The 22988-nt window shown below is 35.9% G+C and overlaps 1 protein-coding gene across 7 annotated transcripts in view; it reads left to right on the forward strand.

Annotated features, from left to right (window-relative positions):
* Positions 1-22988, forward strand: part of ZC3H11A (zinc finger CCCH-type containing 11A) — a 42381-nt gene that overhangs the window by 8512 nt on the left and 10881 nt on the right. For all 7 annotated transcript variants that reach the window (XM_045841494.1, XM_045841496.1, XM_045841495.1 and 4 more), the window contains 10 exons: positions 4762-4960; positions 5999-6118; positions 14189-14312; positions 15333-15536; positions 15678-15794; positions 16050-16130; positions 17126-17236; positions 18226-18288; positions 20835-20927; positions 21626-21694. In XM_045841494.1, coding sequence (XP_045697450.1) covers positions 4907-4960; positions 5999-6118; positions 14189-14312; positions 15333-15536; positions 15678-15794; positions 16050-16130; positions 17126-17236; positions 18226-18288; positions 20835-20927; positions 21626-21694 — 1036 coding nt within the window. In that variant the 5' untranslated portion in view covers positions 4762-4906. The remainder of the gene's footprint in view (positions 1-4761; positions 4961-5998; positions 6119-14188; positions 14313-15332; positions 15537-15677; positions 15795-16049; positions 16131-17125; positions 17237-18225; positions 18289-20834; positions 20928-21625; positions 21695-22988) is intronic.

The following is a 22988-nucleotide window of genomic DNA, read 5'->3' on the forward strand; positions in this document are numbered from 1 at the left end:
AATTGAACCAGCAACCTTTGGCTTTGTGTGATGATGCCCAACCAACTCAGCCACACTGGTCAGGGCTTGATGGTTGTATTTTTTATATTAAAGATGTAATCTAGGGATTGTAGTTAAATGACATTGTCACTCTTCCTCTCATAAGCATAATAGACATGTCAAATGTTGGCTTGCCTTTTTGCTGAGTGCAGTTATAAATTTACACTGTTAGTATAGTGCTTTAAATTAGTGAGCTACAGCCTCTGCCATCCTTGCTTTTATTCCCCTGGAACATTTTTGTATGGAGTAGAATATTTTCAGATGGATGGCCAACTTTTTTTGTTAATTTTAGATGCCATTTTTTCATGTATTACATTTACTCATATATTCACTTGAATTCTGTTGGTCTTGTACTCATTTATTTGCCAACATTATGTTTAAATGTTGCATTTCACATCTATTGTAAAGTCAGGTAGAGCATGGCTCTCCTACTCTTTTTAAAATTTCTCTATTTTTCTCAGTTATTCTAGATGATTTTGCAGTTTGTCAAGTTCCAATAATAAACTCTGATCAGGAGATTGACTTGAGTTGTGTTCAAGGTACACAGTTTTGAGGGAAAAATAAACTTAACTTTAAGTCATTGTCTCTCCATTATCTAGGTCTGCTGTGCATTAGTACATAGTTTTTGTAGTTTTTTCGTTTTGTTTTTAATTTACTGTGAGTCTTGTATACCTCTTCATAGTCTTCATATGTATCTTACAGTTTTATTGTAAATGAGATTGTTATCTGAATGAGTTTGCAAGCATAGAATCTGCAGATACTAAGTTTTTTTGCCTCATCCTTTCTAGCCTTTACACCTTTTTTTCCCCAGAGAGAGAGAGAGAGAGAGAGAGAGAGAGAGAGAAAATGAGAATGAGTGTATGCTCGACTCTCTGGAACAGTGTTGAGTGATAGTAGAGACAGTGAGTGAGTGTTTTTCTTTGACTTGAGTGAGCTTCTAGTATGCTGATGGTTTCTGATGATAAGTGTGTTTATGCCATTTTAATATTTTTTAAATACCATTTTAAACTCTCTTCTTTTTTATAATTTGTTCTTTTTTGAAATCTTAAGATAACATGGTTTTGATTTTTGTTTTTACTCTGCTTTATTAATGTAATGACTTTCCTAATGTTAAGCCATTCGTAGTTCGAGAATAAACCTTTTTTGATCATATCATGTTACTCTTAATATACTGTGACTCAGTTTGCTTTAATTAGGTTTTATCAGCTGTATCATAAATGGGATATCCAAAGCAGTTGTTTTAAAGCTGTTTTAGAAAGCGGTGAAATAGCGCCCGTGACGTGGTTGTTTTTTTCTTCTGTTGAGTTTTTTCTAATTTTTTTTTCAGGTTGAAATACTTCCTTAAGTAATTTGTTCAAGAATATATGAAGTACATAAATTGTATACTATTTGAGACATTTCATGTCTAAAAACTACCAAGTCCTGAAATCTTCTTAAAATGTAGTTTAAAAGGCTAAATCTCTCCTTTAAATTCTGATTCTTAGCAATTTGTCTTTTGGCATTTAAAGATTGAGATACAAAGTCAGACATTAAATCTGATTTTCTTTCCCTTGTCACCAGTCTACTTTTTTAGGAGTCTATATGATTCTGTTGTTACTATTGGAATTCAAAAATTTCACATCTGTGGTATAGAGATTTCTTGAAAGAAAATTTCTGCATGGTATTTGATGAGTTTCCCCTTTTTTAATAGTTTATTATTTTTTTTCCCATTACTATTTATCCCCCTTATATTCTCTTCCACCTCCACCCACCACCCCTTCCTCTCACCTCACAATGATGAGTTTTAAAAAGCTTCAAGTTGATTCAGTTTAGGGAAGTTTTCTTGTATTGTTATTTTTATTATCTCTACCAATTCCATTTCTTACAGAATTTGATAAGAAATGGAGTCTTCTGGAATTATTTTCATGTTACATACCTTTTGTCTCATATTGATTGACATCTTTTTGCATTCTGGGAGATGTCCTGCAATTGGTATTTTATAATTCATATATTGTGTTTTTCATCAATGTTTATCCTTCTAGATTTGAAAAGAGATATTCTTTTAGATTTGAAGAGATTTCAAAATCTATTTTTGGAGGAAGAGGCTAAATTTTAGTTTCCTTATATTCGAGCTTTTTCTTGTTTTTCCTCTTTGTCATTTGTAGCCATATGTTCATTTCTATTAAACTATGTTTTTAAAATTTGCTGAGAGTATGAGGATTTTAAAAGAATTTCTTTTCTTTTTTCCTACATTATTCATCAGTGGAGTGGGAGGGGATCAATTAGTCATCTTGGCTTCCTGCTTTCAAACAGCTACTTTTTGTTAAAAAGTAATTGGGTTTTTCTTGGCATCCTGAATACTTTTTTTTCCTTTTAAAACTTAAGAACTATATCAGTATGCATCTTGGTTTTGGGTTTTTATTTGAGTTAGTGGTGACTACTGTCAATTTTTAATCTCTAGATTTTGTTTTCGCCATTTTCTTGAGTAGCAATTATATTTTTTCCTTCTACTGAAGTTACAGAAGCTCTTTGTTTAAAACATACACTATATATTGCCATGTGTAACATGCACTTTTTTGCCTAAATTTTTGAGGGAAAAATAAGGGTGTGCATTATACGTTGTTGTAATGATTACAGACCATGGGCATAAACATAGGCATGACAATCCTGTGTATAATGTGCAGGAAAACATGAGTGCACATTATACACGGCAAAATACAGTATATGAAGGGTTTGTTGAAACATTAGTAAGGGGGTGCCATATACTAAAAATTCAATCTCTCCATGCCCCCTGCCTACCTCTGAGGGAGTTTTGTAGAGCCCAAATTGAAAAACTTACTTTGCTGCCATTTCATAAGAACCATTTTGTTGTTTGATTAGTATCTGGGGGAGTGGTTCTTAAAACCACCATTTCATGTGTCTTTGCAATGTTGATTTCAGGGATGAAATTGACCTCTAAACTTTGTCCTTTCTCAAAAATATTTCTATGGTAAAATTTTTTCATTTTCATCCGATTAATACTTTTCCTTTTTGTGTATGTGTCATTGTAATTATATGAATATCCCTAGAGACTTGATGCCCCTTGAAGCAATTTTGCTTCAAGCAGTTTTTTAAAATTACCTCTTCTCTACCTGAGAATGTAGGATGCATTTCCTGGGATTTGGGCCAGGAGAATCCTGCTGATGCATCAGTGGGGTGCTATTAAAGGTCCAACCCTTGTGTCATTCTGTAGTGGATCATTGTCAGGCCAGTTAGAGCAGACTTAATTTTTTTTGTTGTGGGTATGTTACATTATAGTAGAAAATTTAATGTTGTGAACATAAAACAACGTAATAAATAGCCACCTATAATCCTACCATCCTAGGAATGGTAAACACTGTTTAGTGTTACATTTTTCCAGGTTTTTTTCTTGGGGTTTCACATCCTCACCAGCATTCACTAGTGTCACTGTTTTGGATTTTAGCTATTCTAGGAGGAATTTTGGATTCCCTAATGACACAGATGTTGATCATCTCTCCATATGCTTTTTATGTGTTTTTGCAAAGATTTTCTTCCAGTATTGCCATTTCATTCTCTTAACAGTGCTTTTGCAGAGCAGAAGTTTTTTATCTTTATGAAGTGTTATAGTTTTTGTATTTTATATTAGGTCTATGACCCATTTTAATTTTTGTGACAGGTGTAAGGTCTGTGTCTAGATATATTTTTCCAGGTAAATGTCCAGTTGTCCCAGCACCATTTACTGAAAGGACTATTCTTTCTCCACTGAAATTGCCTTTGTAATAAAAAATTAGCATATAACTACAATCAGCCCTCTGCATAGATTCCCAACCTTGGAGTTGACCCTTGAACAGTGTGGCCTTGAACTCTGTGTGGGTCAGTTGAAAATACCTACATATATAAGTGGACCTGTGCAGTTTAAATCTCTGTTCAAGGATCAACTGTGTTTTCTGGGAAGAACCTCAAGGACTTCTTTTGCTCATTTGTAATTAGTGTGCAACTCTTTAACCATCTTAAGCTGGTTCTGCAGGTATTCTATAGAGAAACTTTTTCCTAACCTACTTAAAATTACATACTTTTAAAATAAAAATGCTTGTGAAAAATACTGAAACTTTTGTTACTCAGAAAATGTCAGAAATGTAGATTTACCTTTCGGCCAGTATAGCTCAGTTGGTTGGAGCATCGTCCTGTAAACCTAATAGTTTCAGTTCAATTCCTGGCCAGGGAACTTGCGTAGGTTGCAGCTTTGGACCCGTCAGGGTGCATTTGGGAGGCAACTCGTAGATGTTTCTCTGACATCAGTGTTTCACTCTTTTTATCTCCCTTGATCTTCAGATCAATGGATATGTCCTCAGGTGAGCATTAAGAAAAAAATAAAGAAAAAAGAAATGTAGATTTAGCAAGTATCTTATGTAAAGTAATCTAAGTCCCACTAATATAAAATGTAGCTCATTTGTTGAGCTAGCAGTGCTTATGTTGAAACAGTGTATAACAAACACCATAAAGAATATGGAAGAGAGAAGAGCATGGCTATCCTTAACAGAAAGTGTACATTATACGTGAGAATGTACAACATCACATGAGGATAAAATATGAGTCAGTGTGTTTACAAGAGTCTGTATAGGCACAAACATAGTAATACTAATAAAATTTGGTTTTAATAATGTGATTTCATTAGTTTGGCGATTAGAAGGAAGTCAGAAGAATTTACCTGAAATACTTTAATTCACTGTTTCTTCATTTTAGGATTACATTTTAAAGGCGATTTCTGTTATTGAGTTGTCATTTGGAAGATTAAATCCGTTTCAAGAGGACTTGAAGCTGGTCCTCACCTTGAGGAAGCAGTGGCTTATTTTCAAGAAGCCACTTCTGATTTCAGGATCTATCCAGCATGCCTAATCAAGGAGAAGACTGCTATTTTTTTTTCTATTCTACATGTACCAAAGTAAGAATTGCAATCTCTAAAATTGGTTTTCTTTGATTTCCCTAATAAAATTGGATAAGATATTTTCAGTATACTAAGTTGTTTTTATGTTTTGTTTTTCTGAACTGTTTATCTGTTGTGAATTCATTCTTCATCATATTGTTTCTTCATTTTTATGTTCTTCATGTTCTACAAAAGTGAAAATGTCTCTTACAGATAATTAATCTGTTCAGAGTACCTGTGGAATTAGGAGCATTTTGGCCTTTGATTTGCCTTATATTAAATGAATGGGTGTATTGTATTGTACTTCTAGAAACTGCCATGTGTTGAATTAGACTTCAGATTTCTTCTTGAATACTAAAACAGTCTTCTAAATATGCTTTTGTAGCTTTTTCTCTTTTTTGTCCAAAACTTCCTGTCTTTTTTTTGCTTCATTGCAATGTAGTTCATTTAGATTAATCTGTTTTCTGTCGTTCCTTTATGACAAACTCTATAAATATCCATGTTGTTACAAAAACTTTTCTTAAATCAGCTTGGTGCCATGTTTAAAATGAACAGTTTTGAGCAAAGCCCTAATCTTACATACTAGTTTGCACAACAGTAGCATTTTGTCTCAAATACTATCATTGTATAAAGTACATAGTAAAACATAGAATTACACTTAAATCCTTATCTGTTTACTTCCTTTTCTGATTTTTCATTAAAAGCTAATTACACAAGTTGGGATGTCTTAAATTGTGTTGAGGGTGAACTGTAAAATGTATTTTTAAAGAGTGTCTAGTACTCCTACTTGTCTTTTTCAACTTGTGTCATCTTTCAGCTTGTGTTGTTCATGTTGTCACATAAGATGAAGGGTAGTGACAGGAAATAGGTTGTAGAAAACTATAACTTTGTTGACCTCTGATTATTATTATTGTTATCGTGCCTCAGTTGTCTTCTGTCTTGACTTTCTCTCCTTGCTCCTTTGTCTGGTTGCCAGGAAACTATTATAATGAACATTTTCCTTGGGGTCTATTTCAGCATCACAGTTCTTTTTTGTATTACTCTCTTTGTTTACAGGGTGACAGCTGTCCATTCCGTCATTGTGAAGCTGCACTAGGAAATGAAACTGTTTGCACATTATGGCAAGAAGGGCGCTGTTTTAGACAAGTATGCAGGTTCAGGCACATGGAGATTGATGTAAGTTTTGAATTTGTATTATAACAGGTAGTCTGGTGCATGATGGGCCATTTAAAAATATAAGGGGAAAATGATGTTTTATATAACTTGTGAGTTAAATTACTGGGAATAATCCAGTGAAATTTCTGTCTTTATTACAATGCTCGCTTAATATCTACATGTTATGGAGTAGAATTGGTATTGTTTTTCTGGAAGGCAGTTTGGTACTGTATCTAATCCAGCCTTTCTCATCCTGCTTGGTCTTGGATGCTCATTCTGGTCAGACTGTCCATGAGTATGCCCTCCTCATCCTACATTAGGATTCCTTCTACACAGAAGTCTTGGCTCACCTTGCTCACCCTGCTTAGACTCCAGTGTAAAAACTTTGTATATTTGTGGAATATTTTCATTTCTATGTTTATTTTCAAATAATCTCAAACTTACAAGTTGCAAGTACATTATAAAACTTTTTTTTCTGAGATATTTAGGAGTAAATTACTGACATTCCCTGTCACCTCGAGATATTTTCATGAGTATTTCCTACAAACAAGGACATTCTCCTCTGTAACCATAAAAAACCTTCAAAATTAGAAAATTAACATTGATATATTACCTTCATTTAACTCACAGATCTGATTCGAGTTTTGCCATTGTACCAGTAATGTTCTTTATTGTAGAAGGAGTGTGTCCAGAACAAGTGTTGCCTGCAGTTGTCTTGACTCGACAGTCACCTCCAGTCTGGATCACTCAGGCTTTGCTTGCCTTTCATTGGCATTAACACTTTTGGTAGTTAGAGGTTATTTGGTAGAGTGTTACTCATTTTCGATAAGTCTGATATGGATTTCCTCGTAACTAAATTCAGGTGTTGTATTTTTGGCAGGAATATCACACAGGTGATATTCTGTGTGATAATAGTATGCACACAATTGCATACGATTATTAAATAGCATACAATTTTGATTATCCTGTTACTGCTAATGTGAACTTTGATTGCATCGTTAAGGTGTAAATACCAGATTGCTTCACTATAAAGGTTTTGTTTTTGTAGTATTTTGGGGAGAGGTACTTTGAGACCCTGTAATTATCTCATTTTTCATCAAAATTTCAGTATTTTTCAGTGATTTATATCCCAGCCTCTTCTTTCCTCTGAGGTTCTGACATCATATATGAAACTTCTTTTCCACAGGGACATTTGTATTTGTGCAAACTCATGGTTTCCCATTTTATCCAGTGTGTTATACTCCATTATTGTCATATATTTTATCCTCAAATAGACCTAGATTTGGGCAGTAAGAGCCCTTCAAGCTGGTTTTTGTGTCCTTTAGATGTTTCCATCATTCTTTGAATACTTCTTTGCTTTCTGGCTTAATAAGATTTTCTAGGTTCACCCTGTACTTTGCCTTCCCTAGCCTTGGAATCAGCCATATCTACAAGGAACTCTGGTTACTTTTAGTGAAAAAATAGAATATAGAAGTAAAATTTGAGCTGCTCCTTGAGTGTTGCTGTTTCCAGGCCTACAATGGACAGAAGGAGAGAATTTGTATATGTGTGTACACATCATATATGTATGCACATATATGTGCATTTACATCATTATTTGTTACTGTATACTTATGTATTGAAAATCGTGAGTTCATCTCTGGCTTGTGTGGCTCAGTTGGTTGGAGTGTCATTGTGTAACTGAAGGGTCGCAGGTTCAGTCCCCAGTTGGTGCACATACCTAGGTTGTGGTTTCAATCCCCAGTCCAGGGGCATACAGGAGGCAACTGATAGATGTTTCTCACATCAATGTTTCTCTCTCCCCTTTCCCCTTTCTCTAAAAGCAATGAAAAAATATCCTCAGGTGAGGATTAAAAAAAAAGTTGTGAGTTCACATAGATGCTTCTAATTCACCAACATTACAGGCACTGTCTTTTTTATACTTGTAACTTTTCTCTAAGTGAGAAACTTGGTTCCCATTGTCCTTAATAGTACTTATTTGATCAGTTGCCTAGTTATGTAAATCAGTATTATATCCCAGCCTCTTCCTTCCTTTCAGGTTCTGACATCACACATGAGGCTGCTTTTCCACAGGGACATCTTTCTCACCTTGTTTTGGTGCTATCACCCTATACTAGCCCCCCCCCCCCCCCATGTCACTGTGAGGACTCCTTCCTCATCCTGCTTAGACCTCATCATCCTACTCAGGAGCCCTCTGCCTCCTATGGATGCCGTTTTCACACCTTTGGGTTCTGATACTCTGTGTTGGGCAGCCCTCCCATGTGAGGTGCTCATTCCTCTCACCTTGTTCATTCTCTGACTCTACCAGGTTCCCACTCAGGAAGATCCAGCCCTTCTCAGCTTCTTTGGTCTTGGATGCTCATTCTGGTCAGACTGTCCATGAGTATACCCTCCTCAGCCTACATTAGGATTCCTTCTACACAGAAATCTTGCTCACCTTGCTCACCCTACTCAGACTCCATCAGTCTGCCAGGCCATCCTCCTACGCAAGAAAGTCATACTAACTCCTCAGGGTCTGACACCCTATGCCAGTCCCACCTTGTCAAGTAGATCCTTCCCTTTCCCAGCATGAATGCCTACCTATCTCAGCCTCACCTAATGACTTTGGACTGAATTGTTGGAAAGGGTAGGGTAGGAAGGAAGAGACTAAAATATGCAGTTTCTATGCCTGGGCTCATACAGCTACTCTGGTTCCAAATTTATAGTCTCTTAACTGTCTTCTCTGCTTCTTGTCTTCCAAATAGCAAGGAATTCACTAAAATTCACAGAAAGGTATATATACTCTGTAGCTTTTAAAAAGTCATGTCACTGCTGGCAAAGTGTAAATTGGCACAACTCCTTGGAAAAGTATGTTGGCACTCTAACCAACTGAGCTACCTGGCCAGGGTTTGTGTCAGGGTCTCTAAGATCTATAGTTAGAGATTCCCTAGAAGAACTAATGGGACTTGGCATGTAGTTGATTTCCTGGGTAAGATTTATTACAGTGATATAGTAAGGATACACTGTCTGATCATAAGAGAAAAGGACAGGCAGAGTCTGGAAGAATTCATATGTGGTTTCTTGATTATCTCTCCCTACCATGTGAGGTCACACAGAGCAGACACTCTCCCCAGCCATGAAAATGCATCAGTGTGGTGTGATGTTTCTGTGCAGGGGAGCCCATGAGAGACCTGAAGTTTTATTAGTGTGGGTTGCATAGGCGCCTTCCTCCTAATACATACCAAGCTCCAGACTCCCAGAAGGATTACAGGTGTTCAGCATAAGCCATATTTGCACAAATAGTCTAGGCACAATCTGAGTGCCAAGTTTCCACATGCCAGCCAAGGGCCAATCTTGCAAGCCAAGAGTGTAATGATAGCAGTTTTAAGGCTGCTCAATCAGCTCTTTTCTGCACAGAGGCTTATTTGGCTGCATCTTACAAAGGTACTGTTATACCTGTGCTTCATATGTGCAAAGTGAAATAGAAGCAGAATGACTCTTTGTAGCATAATTTGTAATAGGAAGATGCATGAAATAATGAAACCTTCATTTAAAATAAATTTTACCACATCCAGTGGACAGCTGTTCACAAAAATTTTAAAAGTGAAAACCATTTAAATTGATAAGGAAGGGTCAGGATATATAATCAGTACAGTAGTAAGGGCCAGCAATTCCACTTCTGGGAATATATCCTAAGAATCCTGAAACACCAGTTCAGAGGAGTATACGCACTCCTGTCTTCATAACCATGCTGTTTACAATAGCCAAGATTTGGAAACCACCTAAGTGCACATCAGTAGATGGGTAGATTAAAAAAAAACAAACACAGTGGGATACTACACAGCAGTAAAAAAGAAGGAATTCTTTTCATAGCATGGATGGAACTGGAAACTATTATGCTAAATGAAATAAGCCAATGGGTAAAAGACAAATGCCATATGATCTCACTTTTAAGTAGAATCTAATGAACAAAATAAACTAACAAGCAAAAATAGAAACAGGGAACAGACTGACAGCTATAAGAGGGGTGGGTGTAGGTGGGGACTGGCTAAAAGAAGGTAAAGGGATTATCGTATTCTTCTGTGTATAATGCACACATTTTTGCCGAAAATTTTGAGGGGAAAAATAAGGATGCGCATTATATAGGGGTGGTATGAAGGATATACATTATACATGAGCAGCACCAAGATGTGGGTGTGCATTATACATAGTAGCGTATCATACATGGCAAAATACAGTAGTCAAAAAACATATATTCATGACCCGGGGACAAATTGGGACCCCAGGAACAGTAAGGAGCCTTTCACTATAAACTCCTTTGTATGAAGTCACTTTTAATTATTTGTTGGCTCCATGTTTGTAAATTTATCTACTTGCTAAAATTTATTTGTAACCCGCAAATCGATGCTTGCTTTCATGGTTATTCACAGACATGAACAGATCACTGAAAAATTTGAGTCTCCTAAGTCACCTAATGTACACACTTCCAACTGAGATCAAACACGGCAATTCGCTGCCTTTTGTTTCAGTTTTCGTAGTGTAAACAGGTGTCTTTTGTGGCCTATTTCAGTGCCTTGGAGCGGGCGGGGGGTGCTTTTTATTGGTGATTTTCCTGTTTGAAATGGCCCCTAAGAGTAGCTCAGTAGTCCTGTGCAGTGTTTCTATGCACAGGAAAGAAAATACATGTAATAAAGTGTCATTCAAATGTGAGTTATAGTGCTGTTGGCTTTGAGTTCATTCAGTATTAATGAATAAATGGTATATTATGTATTAAATAAGGTGTCTTTAGACACAAACACACATAAAATAAGATCGTATGTTGATCAGTTGGTAAAAAAAAATATTGTGACCAGAAGCTTAATTCTCTTACACCTTTGGTTTATGTGCCATACTTACCTATTAAAAATGTAAAGAAATAATTATGTTGGAGGTTGTTACTATGGAGGATATATTGTTCAATGAAAAATGTACAGAATTGTATGAAATACCTTTTTTTAAATGTACATCTACACATCTACATTTTTTAAGTAAAAAAATCTGTACCAAAATAACGTGATTCTTTTGGGATAACAGCATTACAGGCATTTATTTCTATTTTTCCAAGCCATCTTTATTGTTTGTGTATAACTTTTCATTTAGAAGCAAAATTCAGTAAGTGTATTAAACAGGTCAAATGTTATGTGACTGTTGTATATAGAGGACACTGAAAAAGTCATCCAGTCCTGACTGGTGTGGCTCAAAGGATTGAGCGCTGGCCTGCAAACCAAGGGTTCACCAGTTTGATTACTGGCCAGGACACATACTTGGGTTGCAGGCCATATCCCTGGCCAGGGGCACGTAACAGGCAACCACACATTGATGTTTCTCTTCCTGTCTTTCTCCCTTCCCCTCTCTCTAAAAATAAGTAAATAAAATCTTTAAAAATAATAAAACAAAAAGAAGTCATCCAGTAATTTGAAATTTGTTTTCCCGGAAAGGAGTAAAAACTTAAACACAGACTTAGGAACAAGGAAGATTGGCATTAGGTTCTACCTTGAGGAAGGAGGAATTGAGAAATTATTGTTATTCCTATCTTTTAAAAAATACTGGCTATTATATCTATCTTCTGGGTATGTCAGGAAACTAATAAGTTTTATTCAAAGGTAAAGATACTTACTTTTAAAGTATAGGTTAAGCCTTAGCTGATGTGGCTCAGTGGATTGAGCACTGACCTGGGAACCAAAGGGTTGCCATTTCGATTCCCAGTCAGGGCACATGCCTGGGTTGGGGGCCAGGTCCCCAGTAGTGGGGATACATGAGAGGCAACCGCAAATTGAAGGAATCTCTCTTTCTCTCTCCTTTCCCCTCTCTCCAAAAATAAATAAACAAATCTTTTAAAAATATATTTTATTTGTTTTTTTCTGGGAAATGAGGCTAGTAGCACTTACTGTCTTTAACTTCATTCAAAACAATTTGGCTAGATTATATTGTGACAGTTGTGAATATCAGTGTACATTTTTTAAAAGTAAAATTGGTGAATTTTTGTGTAGCTATTTTAATATTGAAAATGAAAGAAAATAAGCAACGTTTTAGCACATTACACTGTATTGTTTCAAGAAAGGTAAAAATGTAACCAAAATGAAAAAAAAAAAGATTGTGCAGCATACGGAGAAGGTGCTGTGATGGATTGAATGTGTCAAAGAGTGGTTTGCAAAGTTTCATAGTGGAGATTTCTCACAGGATGTTGCTCCATGCTCAGGTAGATCAGTTGAGGTTGATAGTGATCAAGTCGAGATGTTAACTGAGAACAATCAATGTTTTACCATGCGAAATAGCCTATATACTCAAAATGTTTAAATAAAGTTATTGGTAAAGATGAGAAATGTGTCTTACTTAACAGAACAAAACCATACAGACTTTTTGGCTAACCCAGTACTTTACATTTCACTGACAAGTATATGGGACTGCATGATTCTTCTACATTCCTACCAACACAGTGTGTTATCAAATTACTAGTCTCTCAGAGTAGTAGACTTTGATCTTTGCCTTTTTAGTACATTTAAGGCCTTTTTGTAATGGTTGTTGTGTCTCTGTTTCTTTCCTCCATATTTTAAAATTTCTGAAGTAATGCTGCTATTCTTTTCTTGAATTTTAAACCTTAGTTTGCTTGTTACGCTGAGAGGTCCATCATAATGCAGGTTATTAATCAGAGGTTAATTTTCAGAAATGCTTATTAGGTCTTTTTTTCTTTATTGGACTATTTATTAAAGTAGATATAGAAATATACTTGAAGAATTTTCGCAAGGGGAATGATATACTTACTCACTAGCACATAGAGAAATAGAACATTTCCAACAGTGTCTTCCCTTTCATTGTTGTTAACCAAACCTCCCAAACTAATTGCTGTCCTGACGACTATACTCTTTTTCCATAAAGAAATTTTGCTTGTTTTGATCTCTGCACAGATCGCATCATATAGACTGTGCTCTCCTGTGCTGGCTTCTTTTCACTCTGCACCTGTTAGGTGTAGCAAAGTCTAGGATAATATACTATTTTATGAAGATACTACAATGTACTTTCCCATTCTAGTGTTACTGTACATTTAGGTTGGTTCCACTTTGGAGTAGTTACAAATAGTACTGCTTTGAACATTCTTTATACACATCTAATTTATATACTAGAACTGATCTGTATATTTCTGTTGGACATAGATCGCCATGATCTATCAATTTATTCTAAATATGCAGGTATTCTTTCTTTTTTCTCATTCCCCTTTATAAGAGTGAGGTAGCTTGAGAAGGAAAAAGACCATCCTCAGTATGTTGCCTGTGCCTTGCTTTGAGAAGTCACAATGCGAAAAATTTTCTCCAAGCCTTAAACTTTCAGCTTTAAATAATAACTGTACTTTAGTCCTTTCTGTGTGTTAAGTTCTTTGTGTACATTTAATGTTTCATTGAATTCTTATAAGAAATCAAAAGACAGCCACAGTTATTTCCATTTTATAGCTGAGAAAAATGAGACTTAGAGGCAAAACATTGTCCAACATTACATGACCAGTAAGTAGCATAATAAAGTTTCAAACCCTTTTGTCTTAGATTCCATAATCTTAACTAATGCAGTGTCCTGCATCTCAGAATTAAGTGTAGATTTCCAGGAGCAGATTAGAGTTCCAGAATGAGGGCAAGGAGGGAAGAATAGTAAAAAATAAAAACAAAAACACTCTTCTCTACTTCCTTTATCTCTTGATCATCCTCTCTGGAGTTTGTGACTTTCAGCAACCCTTCTTCCTCCTGCTCAGTATCACCTCACATGCCCTGGCTGGTGCGGCTCAGTGGATTGAGTGCAGCCTGTGAACCAGGGGGTTGCCAGTTCAATTCCCAGTCAGGGCACATGCCGGGTTGCAGGCCAGGTCCCCAGTAAAGGGGCGCACGAGAGGCAACCACACATTGGTGTTTCTCTCCCTCTTTCTCCTTCCCTTCCCCTCTGTCTAAAAATAAATAAAATCTTTTAAAAAATCACATGTTCAAATTTTTGAATACCATATGTGAACTTTGTCAGGAAAACAAATGACCAAATTAATACAGGTCACACTTCATTTTTTATTTGAAAACAGTATGTTTTTCCTTCTTACAGAAAAAACGCAGTGAGATTCCTTGTTACTGGGAAAATCAACCAATGGGATGTCAAAAACTAAACTGCGCTTTCCATCACAACAGAGGACGTTATGTTGATGGCCTTTTTCTACCTCCAAGCAAAAGTGAGATGTTTTTAATTTTAAAAGAATAATTACTATATAATGGAACACCTATGTACACTGTACAAAGTACTTTATGTACTTGCCTTCTTTTACTATTGTGAGAAATGGTACTGTTTACACTTTATACTTTACAGATGAAGGAACTGAACTTTATTAAGGTTAAGTCATCTTGTACACAGTTACAAACTAGTAAGTAGCAGGGTCATAATCAGAACTGTTGCCAAAAGCCATGTTGCCTCAAGTGTTTAGAGTACTATAACTTACTTCATTCCCATTTTCTTGTCACCCATAGAGGTTTTGAAAAGAAAATTGATTCTCTGGGCTCTAGGGTTCAGCAAATCGTGTTCCTCCAGCGGTTTTATAAAATAAAGTTTTATTGGAAGGAAACCATGACATGCATTTTGTATTTTCTGTGGCCAAATTTTGTGCTCCTGATGCAAAGTTGAATAGTTGAGACAGATCTACAAAGCCCATAATGTTTGCTATCCAGCTTTTTACAGACAAAGTTTGCTAACCCTGTTGTAGACTAATCTAAAATAAAACTTATGCTCTACCAAAAGCTAGTATTTATTTCCAAAGTCTCTTTTAAAGTAGTTCCTAGTGGAATGATTAGCCATTTAAAAGCCCTGTCAGCTATGTGATTAAAATTTGATGGCTACATATTCTCACCTTAATGAGAGGGGGGGAAAGTAGGTTCACTCCCTTCTGGTTTGGCTCAAAAATGTTACCTACTATCTCTTAAAAGCTATTTGTTGCTGAGGAAAAAGCCTACAATTACAATATTAAAACTATGTTTATAATTTACAGTCACCATGCATCTAGCCTTCTATTTATTCTATGTTTTGAGTGCCCACTTTGAGTGTGTTTACATACAGTGTGAAGCATTAACTAAAAACCACATTTTCTCTCCTTGAAAGTTTAGAACCTAATTGGGCAAATGGGGGAGTTAAGTAAAAAGATGTAAGTGCTTGTAAGGAAATACCTTTTGTTTTTAATTTATGACTAACTTTGTATGTCTAGCTGTGTTGCCCACTGTGCCTGAGTCACTAGAAGAGGAAGTGAAGGCTTGCCAGCTCACAGTTCAGCAGAACAAATTGTCTGTGCAGTCTAATCCCTCCCCTCAGATGCGAAGTGTAATGAAAGTAGAAAGTTCAGAAAATGTTCCTAGCCCCACACATCCACCAGTTGTAATCAATGCTGCAGATGATGATGAGGATGATGATGGTAAGTTCAGTTATTTACCTTAAAGAACTAATTTGCCTTAAAGAACTAATAAATGTTTGGGGGTACTTTGTGAATTAGAATCAGGATTAAAACTCTAGGCCTGTTTTTAATTGTACATTTGCCTTAAATGTTAATATATAGATCAGTTCTCTGAGGAAGGTGATGAAACCAAAACACCTACCCTGCAACCAACTGCCGAAGTTCATAATGGATTACGAGTGGCATCTGCCCGGAAACCTGGGGTCAATTTAAAACAAGGTAAGAAATGGCTGTATTGATGCTGACTCCCACTCATAAATCTTAACAGCACTATTGAATGTGTCCAAACTGTTTTAAATACCTTTGGAATTTAGTTGATGATCACCACCACCTCCCCTTTCTCTGCCCCTGTTACATATATAATACTTTCTCTTACCTTATTTTGAAAACATCTAGACACCTGCTATATAGAAATAAAATGCAAAGATGAAAAAGGTGCTAGTTCATCATGTGATTTCTCTTTGCATTTTTCAGGTGAATGTTTGAATTTTGGCATAAAAACTCTTGAGGAAATTAAGTCAAAGAAAATGAAGGAAAAATCCAAGAAGCAAGGTGGTAAGTCATCAATTTTGACCAGATCATTGAACGTTGCTAGAGAAGAATAATTAGGGCCCTTCCAATAATAAGGACCCTTGGCAACAGCCAAAATGAGATTTCCTACTCTTCCTGGTCTGAAGTAAAACACAGACTTACTTAAATCATGGTTTCATTGTAACTGTTTCAGTCTCTGACTATTCACAGCTAAGACTGCAATTAAGAAACTCCAAAGAGCTTTGGCAGACTAGCTTGGTTTGTTAGAGCCCCGTTTAGGTCTGGCAGGGTTACAGGTTCCTTCCCTAGTCAGGGCATATACAAGAAACAACCAGTGAATGCATAAATAAGTGGAACAACAAGCAATGTTTCTCTCTCTCCCTTCCTCTCTCTTTCTAAAATCAATAAATAAAAGGGTAAAAAAGAACCCAGAAGAACTTGTTTATCTTGAGAAATAAAGTATATCTAAAAAAGCTTTATTTTGTAGTAGATGAATTCATCTCAAGAGCTGCTAGGACTTTCTTCTGGAGCTTGCCTCAGCCTGGTTGATTCATATATTTCCAACCCTAAAAATTACAGTGTGAAAGTAATAACATTCAGAACAAATGGTTGGTTCGAAGCACCCTCTTGATAAGACTTTTTCTATTGGAACCTTGGAATTGTGTTTTGCATGTAATTGAATATAGATGAAAAAGATTGAGTTGGTACACCTGATAGCTGGTGTGCTTCTGAGGTTAACTTTAGAATAATGTTAGCCTTGTTGGTAAATAAAAGCAGGTTGAGTGCCGAAGTCACTCAAAACAATTTTGTGTTTTATTTACATACTGAGCCTAAGGGAAACAAAAAGTAGGAATTATCTCCCCTTCTCCCACTGTAGGCAAACAGAAAGAGACAGACTGATTGGTTGTAGTCGTCCAGTGGTTTATATTGGACTTACCTGGTCACAAATCAAATTTCTTGACTTGTGATAGCTTTATTTTCCATAAATTATTTGCTCTTTTTTGATCTGTTTTATTCAGAAGGTTCTTCAGGAGCTTCCAGTCTTTTACTCCAACCTCAGACCATTCCAGGTCCTGAAAAAGAGAATGTCCGGACTGTGGTGAGGACAGTAACTCTGTCCAACAAACAAGGTGAGGTATAGGCAGGCCCTAGAGTTGTCAGGCTACGACTTATAAATTATAACTGGGAGAGCAAAATTCCTTTGTGTATTTTACCTTTGATGGAATTGCAGGAACAGTTCAGTATGTTCATTGGATAGAAGGATGAAAAGAAAAGTTAATACATTTGACTCTGCTATTAAAAAGGTTGAAATTCTTATGCAGTTCTGACATTTATGTATATTTAATTTATTTGTATCCACTCAACAAATTTATTGAGTTCGCGTTGTGGGTAAACAATTATGTTGTTTAAGCCCTGGCTGACATAGCTCAGTGGATTGAGCTCGGACTGCGAACCTAAGTGTCGCAGGTTCAATTCCTAGTCAGGGTACATGCCTGGGTTGCAGGCCATGACCCCCAGCAACCGCACATTGATGTTTCTCTCTCTCTCTCTCTCTTTCTCCCTCCTTTCCCTCTCTAAAAATAAAAATAAGTAAAAATCTTTAAAAAAAAAAAACAATTAGGTTGTTTAAATTACAGAAATATTTTCCTTAATAGTTTTAAATCTAGTAGGGAACATAACACAAGTAATTCTAATATGCAGATACATTTAAATGTTTGTGCCATTCAAACAAAAAATCAGAAGAGCTCACTTCTGGAGTGAACAAAGAAGGTTATGGGAGAGTTAAGTATCAATGGAGTATGATTTTTCCTTTTTAACATCAAAAAAGGAAGTACACAAGCAGAAGTATGGTTGAATTTATAGTCATGAGTATGTATGGTTAGAAAACAACTTGTCTTTGTATACTTGGCTGCTATATTATACTCTGTTTAGGTTGTGCATTTGGCTATTTAAATTATTTAATATGTTTTTTAATGTAATAGTCTTCATTAAGATAGATCTGGTTTTCAATAGACTAGGTAACTTATGTTAATACGAACACATACTTTGTACCCATTAGTAGTTACTGAATACAGAAAAATTGTCTAATGGTAGAGAAATTCTGATTTTGTCATTTCAGGAGAAGAACCCTTGGTAAGATTGAGTCTCACCGAGAGACTAGGGAAAAGAAAAATTTCAGTAGGTGAGATACATTTTGTGCATATCTTTTGTTTTCTGCTTGTTTGTTCATTAATATGATACCTTCATATTATTCTCTTTATATAAGTGCCTTGTCATATTGATTTGTGGTCCACCTATATGTATTCTTGGCTGAAAGTACATTTAAAAGTTTTTCATGTGTGCGTTATACCTTTTATTGAAGTCATAGAAATATATAGTGTTACAAATTAATTTGATTATGGCCAACTTTTTAGAAGGTACTAGGTTTAAAAAACAGTAAAGAAAATCTCTGTGGACAAAATGAAATTTGAACTTTTGGAGGGAAAAAAGTATCTAGTTAATATAAATTCAGTCTCTGAATTTATTAATGCTGGCTTATATTTAGGGGAGTATTTACTATATTACAGAATTGTTGTGTACCTACTCTAGTGCGTCTGTCTCAAAGAATTATTTTTGAACCCTGGTGGGTGTGGTTCAGTTGGTTGGCATCATCCTGCAAACCAAAAAAGTCACGGGTTCGATTCCTAGGCAGGGCGCATACCTGTATTACGGGTTTGGGGAGTGTGCAAGAGGCAACTGATTAATGTTTCTCATATCAGTGTTTCTCTCTCCTCCCTTCCTTCTTTCTCTGGAATCAATAAAAGAGAAAAAAGAAGAATACCCTAGCAAAAGATACCATTTACTTTAAAAAAGAAAAAAAAAGCCCTGGCTGATATGACTCAGTGGATTGAATGCTGGCCTGCAAACCGAAAGGTCGCTGGTTTGTTTGCTAGTCAGGGCACATGCCTAGGTCGTGGGCCAGGTCCCTACCTGGTGGAGTGCAAGAGGCATCGATGTTTCCCCTCTTCTTCTCCCTCCCTTCCCTTCTCTCTGAAATAAATAAATTAATTTTTAAAAAATTGTTTTGAAAGTCTCTTTTGACTTCAGAGAATCCTTCATACTCTTTTTTTTTTTTTAAGATTTTATTTATTTATTTTTAGAAAGGGAAGGGAGGGAGGAAGAGAGAGAGAGAAACATCAATGTGCGGTTGCTGGGGGCCATGGCCTGCAACCCAGGCATGTGCCCTGACTGGGAATTGAACCTGCGATGCTTTTGGTTCGCAGCCCGCGCTCAAATCCACTGAACTACCAGAGAAGCCAGGGCCTTCATACTCTTTTAAAATGTACTTGCAAATATGAAATCCTGTCTGTTTGGGGTTTTCTTAGACACCATTCTCATTCCTCAAGAAATTTTAGGTAAAAAACACAGAAATAAGCTATTTTAATATTAGCATATATATAAACTTTGTGAATTTTGGTTTCATAATTATAAATTAAATTATAAATTAGAGTCAAGTTTTTAATGGGACTCTACAATGATTATACCTTCAGTCAAGCAATCCAAAAAAACAATTAACTCATGACATGTAAACAACTCATATTGAGCAATGTGATATATATTAACAAAGCAGGAGTTAGGAAACTTTGTTCAGGTCTTAGTTCCATCACTAATTGGTGCCTTGGTTAAGATACAGAAGCTTTTATAACCTTAGATTTCTTACCTGGAATTGAAGAGGGTCTCTTTGGCCTTCAGAGTCTTTGTGTCACAGAAAAATTTTAAATTTTGTGGGGTTTTTGCCATCTTCCTAATCATTTCTGATGTATTAAACTACACGTTTACATAGAATTCAGCAAATGGCCAGCTAAGAATTTTTTTGTATGTGAAGTTTTTTTTTTTCTTGTTCCTAATTCGGAATTTCAGCCCTAACCAGGATTTGTAATCCTCCATTTGTAATTTTAGTCAGTTATTTGGTAAGTTTTAATTTGTGCCTTCTGACTTTTTGTCCCTTATTTTACCTCTTCTTTTTGGGACATTGAGTTGTAAAGAAGCTAGTGAATAAACACACCATAGAAATGTTTACGGAAGCTTACAAAGTATTCTACTAGGAGGAACCCCAAAAATGGAATTTATTTATAAAAAATTGTGTACTTATTCTTACATGTTTAAACTCTGGTAACCCTCAGAGTACTCTACATTCGACGCACTGCACCTATCGAGACATTTTTCCCACTGCTCAAAACAGTTTTTGAACTCATCAATTTTGATGCCTTTTAGTACTTCTGTTTGTTTCACCTCTTCCACGTGGGTAAAATGTTTCCCTTTGATGACTTTTTTTATCTAGGAAAACAGGAAAAGTCTCTCAGGATGAGACTGGGTGAATAGGGAGGGTGGGGCATGATGGTCATGCCACTTTTTGGTCAAAAATTGCCAAACATTCAGCACTGTGTGGGTAGGCATGCTTGTAAATCACCCATTATGAAATGAGCAAGCACATAGAAAGAGTCTTCCAAAAATTCACTTGGGCCAGATGCAGCCTTTTACAGCAACACCTGCCGACACACTGATACAGGTAAGTTCCTAGAACACTCACTAGCAGGGGAAGCCTGTACTACTAAAAGCCCACTCTCCAGAAGATAATTCCAGGGGTTTTTTGGGTCCCCCATCTTTATGTTGTCTGGTTTTGTTTGTACTACTTAACCTTGCTGAAGGTTGACTTGAACTCTGAAACTAAGTTCCCCCTGTTTGTAGGTGGTGACAGTGATCCTCCATTAAAGCGTAGCCTTGCACAGAGGCTAGGGAAAAAAGTGGATGCTTCAGAAACTGACAAAACACCAAAGAAAGGTACCTTTGTTGTAATAAACTGTGTTTGTGTGTGTGTGATCCTGATACTTGTCTGCTGTTATGTTAACAGGTATAGTTTGTTACTGTTTTTGTTCTGGTATACATTTTATTATTCATTCAATAAACATTCAAGTGCTTCCTCTTTTTGATTCTACGTAAATACCATTGTATAAAATAAACACTATCACAGTCTTCATGAGCTTACAGCATAATGGCCGATAGAAATACTTGTATGTATTGTGATAAATTCTGTGAGAGGAAAAGTATATGGTGGAAGCATAACGTTTGCAGCCAAATTTTCTTACTCCTTTATTACCAATTATAATTAAAGACTTTCATACTTACGAGCATATTTCAAATAGATTTAGGGTCTATTAGATCAAAAGCAAATAAATCAAAAGCGAAAACCTTTTGATGCCAATAAGATTTTAGAGGTTGTATGCTAACAAAATTATTTTACTAAATTAAGTAGTTCTTGCTTTTCAAACCTAAAGACACTTTCTCTAAAGCTCTGCAGAGTGCTCTAGGGAATTAATTCATGATTCACATAGAGAAGAAAGTTTTAAGACTTGAAGACATTTTTTAAAAAGCATTCACATTAGAAGATAAGTATAAGCCTAATCTGTGACCTTTGAAAAAGATATTTGACCTACATAAAGTCTCTGTTCAACTTTTGGTTTTTGGGTTTTGTTTTACAGCTCAAGTTTCTAAGTCTCTAAAGGAACGATTAGGTGTGTCAGCTGGTGTGAACAGTGAGGAGGCAGCAGGTAGGTAAACCGCAAGACTAGCTTCTGATACCTTTTTTGTTGCTATAAAATCTTTACCTTTTCTCCTGTTTACCTGTTGAGTTAGGTTAGAGCTTGTGTTTTCTGTTTTTGTTGTGTGTGTGGCTTTCTTTAAGTAATTGATTACTCACTGGTATGAATTCTCTTTTTGTTCTTAAAGATGGCATAATGAGCTGTGGCTGGTGTGGCTCAGTGGATTGAGTGTGGGCCTGTGAACCAAAGGGTCACCAGTTCAGTTCCCAGTCAGGGCACATGCCGCAGTTGTGGGCCAGGTCCCCAGCTGAGGGCGTGCAAGAGGCAACCACACATTGATGTTTCTCTCCCTCTCTTTCTCCTTTCCTTCCCTCTCTTTCTAAAAATAAATAAAATCTTTTTTTAAAAGAAGGTGGCATAATGACTTTTCATCATTGCATTGAAAATAGGAAATTAGAAACAACCTAAGAATCCAACAAAAAAGGAATTAGATTAAAGTAGTTATGTAGTAAAATAATTGCTGTTATGAACAGTCATGTTCTGAAACAACAGTGATGGAGAAAACTTCTCTTGTATTGAATGAAGAAATGTTACAAAAGAATACATCACTTTTGCCCCTTTTTTCTTTTTCTTTTTCTTTTTTTTTTTTTGCTTCAGGGTAAAATAAGAATTTCTTATAATAAAAACTTGCTCTCAGAAGTCCATATGTATAAGATGATTCCAATTTTAATTTTTTCTTCATATTGTTCCTATCTAATTATTAATGTTTTTAAATTGCAAACTATAATTACATAAGTGTATATATATGTACAATTTAAAGAATAATTAAATGGAACGTTCAGATACTAGAACATTTAGCTTTTTTTATATGTTGCTTGGATTCAATTTGATGCTCTTTAATTTTTATATCTATATTTATGAATGGTATTAGCCTGTCCTTTTCTTTTTTCATTTTATCCTTATCTCATTTGGATATTAAGATTTTACCAGCATGCTAAAAAGGGAATCTGATGTCAAACATACTTAACCTTTTTGTAAACAGCCTTGTTTCCCTTTGTGGAGGTCTTTCTCTCTTTTTTTTTAAGTATATTTTATTGATTATGCTATTACAGTTGTCCCATTTTTTTCCTCCCCTTTATCCCCCTCCACCCAGTACCCTTCTTCCCACCATCATCCCTCGCCCTTAGTTCATGTCCATGGGTTGTACATACGAGTTCTGTGGCTTCTCCTTTTCCTATACAATTCTTAACCGCCCCCTGTCTAGTTTGTACCTACAATTAATGCTTCTTATTCCCTGTACCTT

Source organism: Phyllostomus hastatus, unplaced genomic scaffold, assembly GCF_019186645.2.
Source record: "Phyllostomus hastatus isolate PE091 unplaced genomic scaffold, TTU_PhHast_1.1 phas_contig_36, whole genome shotgun sequence".
NCBI classification, from domain to species: domain Eukaryota; kingdom Metazoa; phylum Chordata; class Mammalia; order Chiroptera; family Phyllostomidae; genus Phyllostomus; species Phyllostomus hastatus.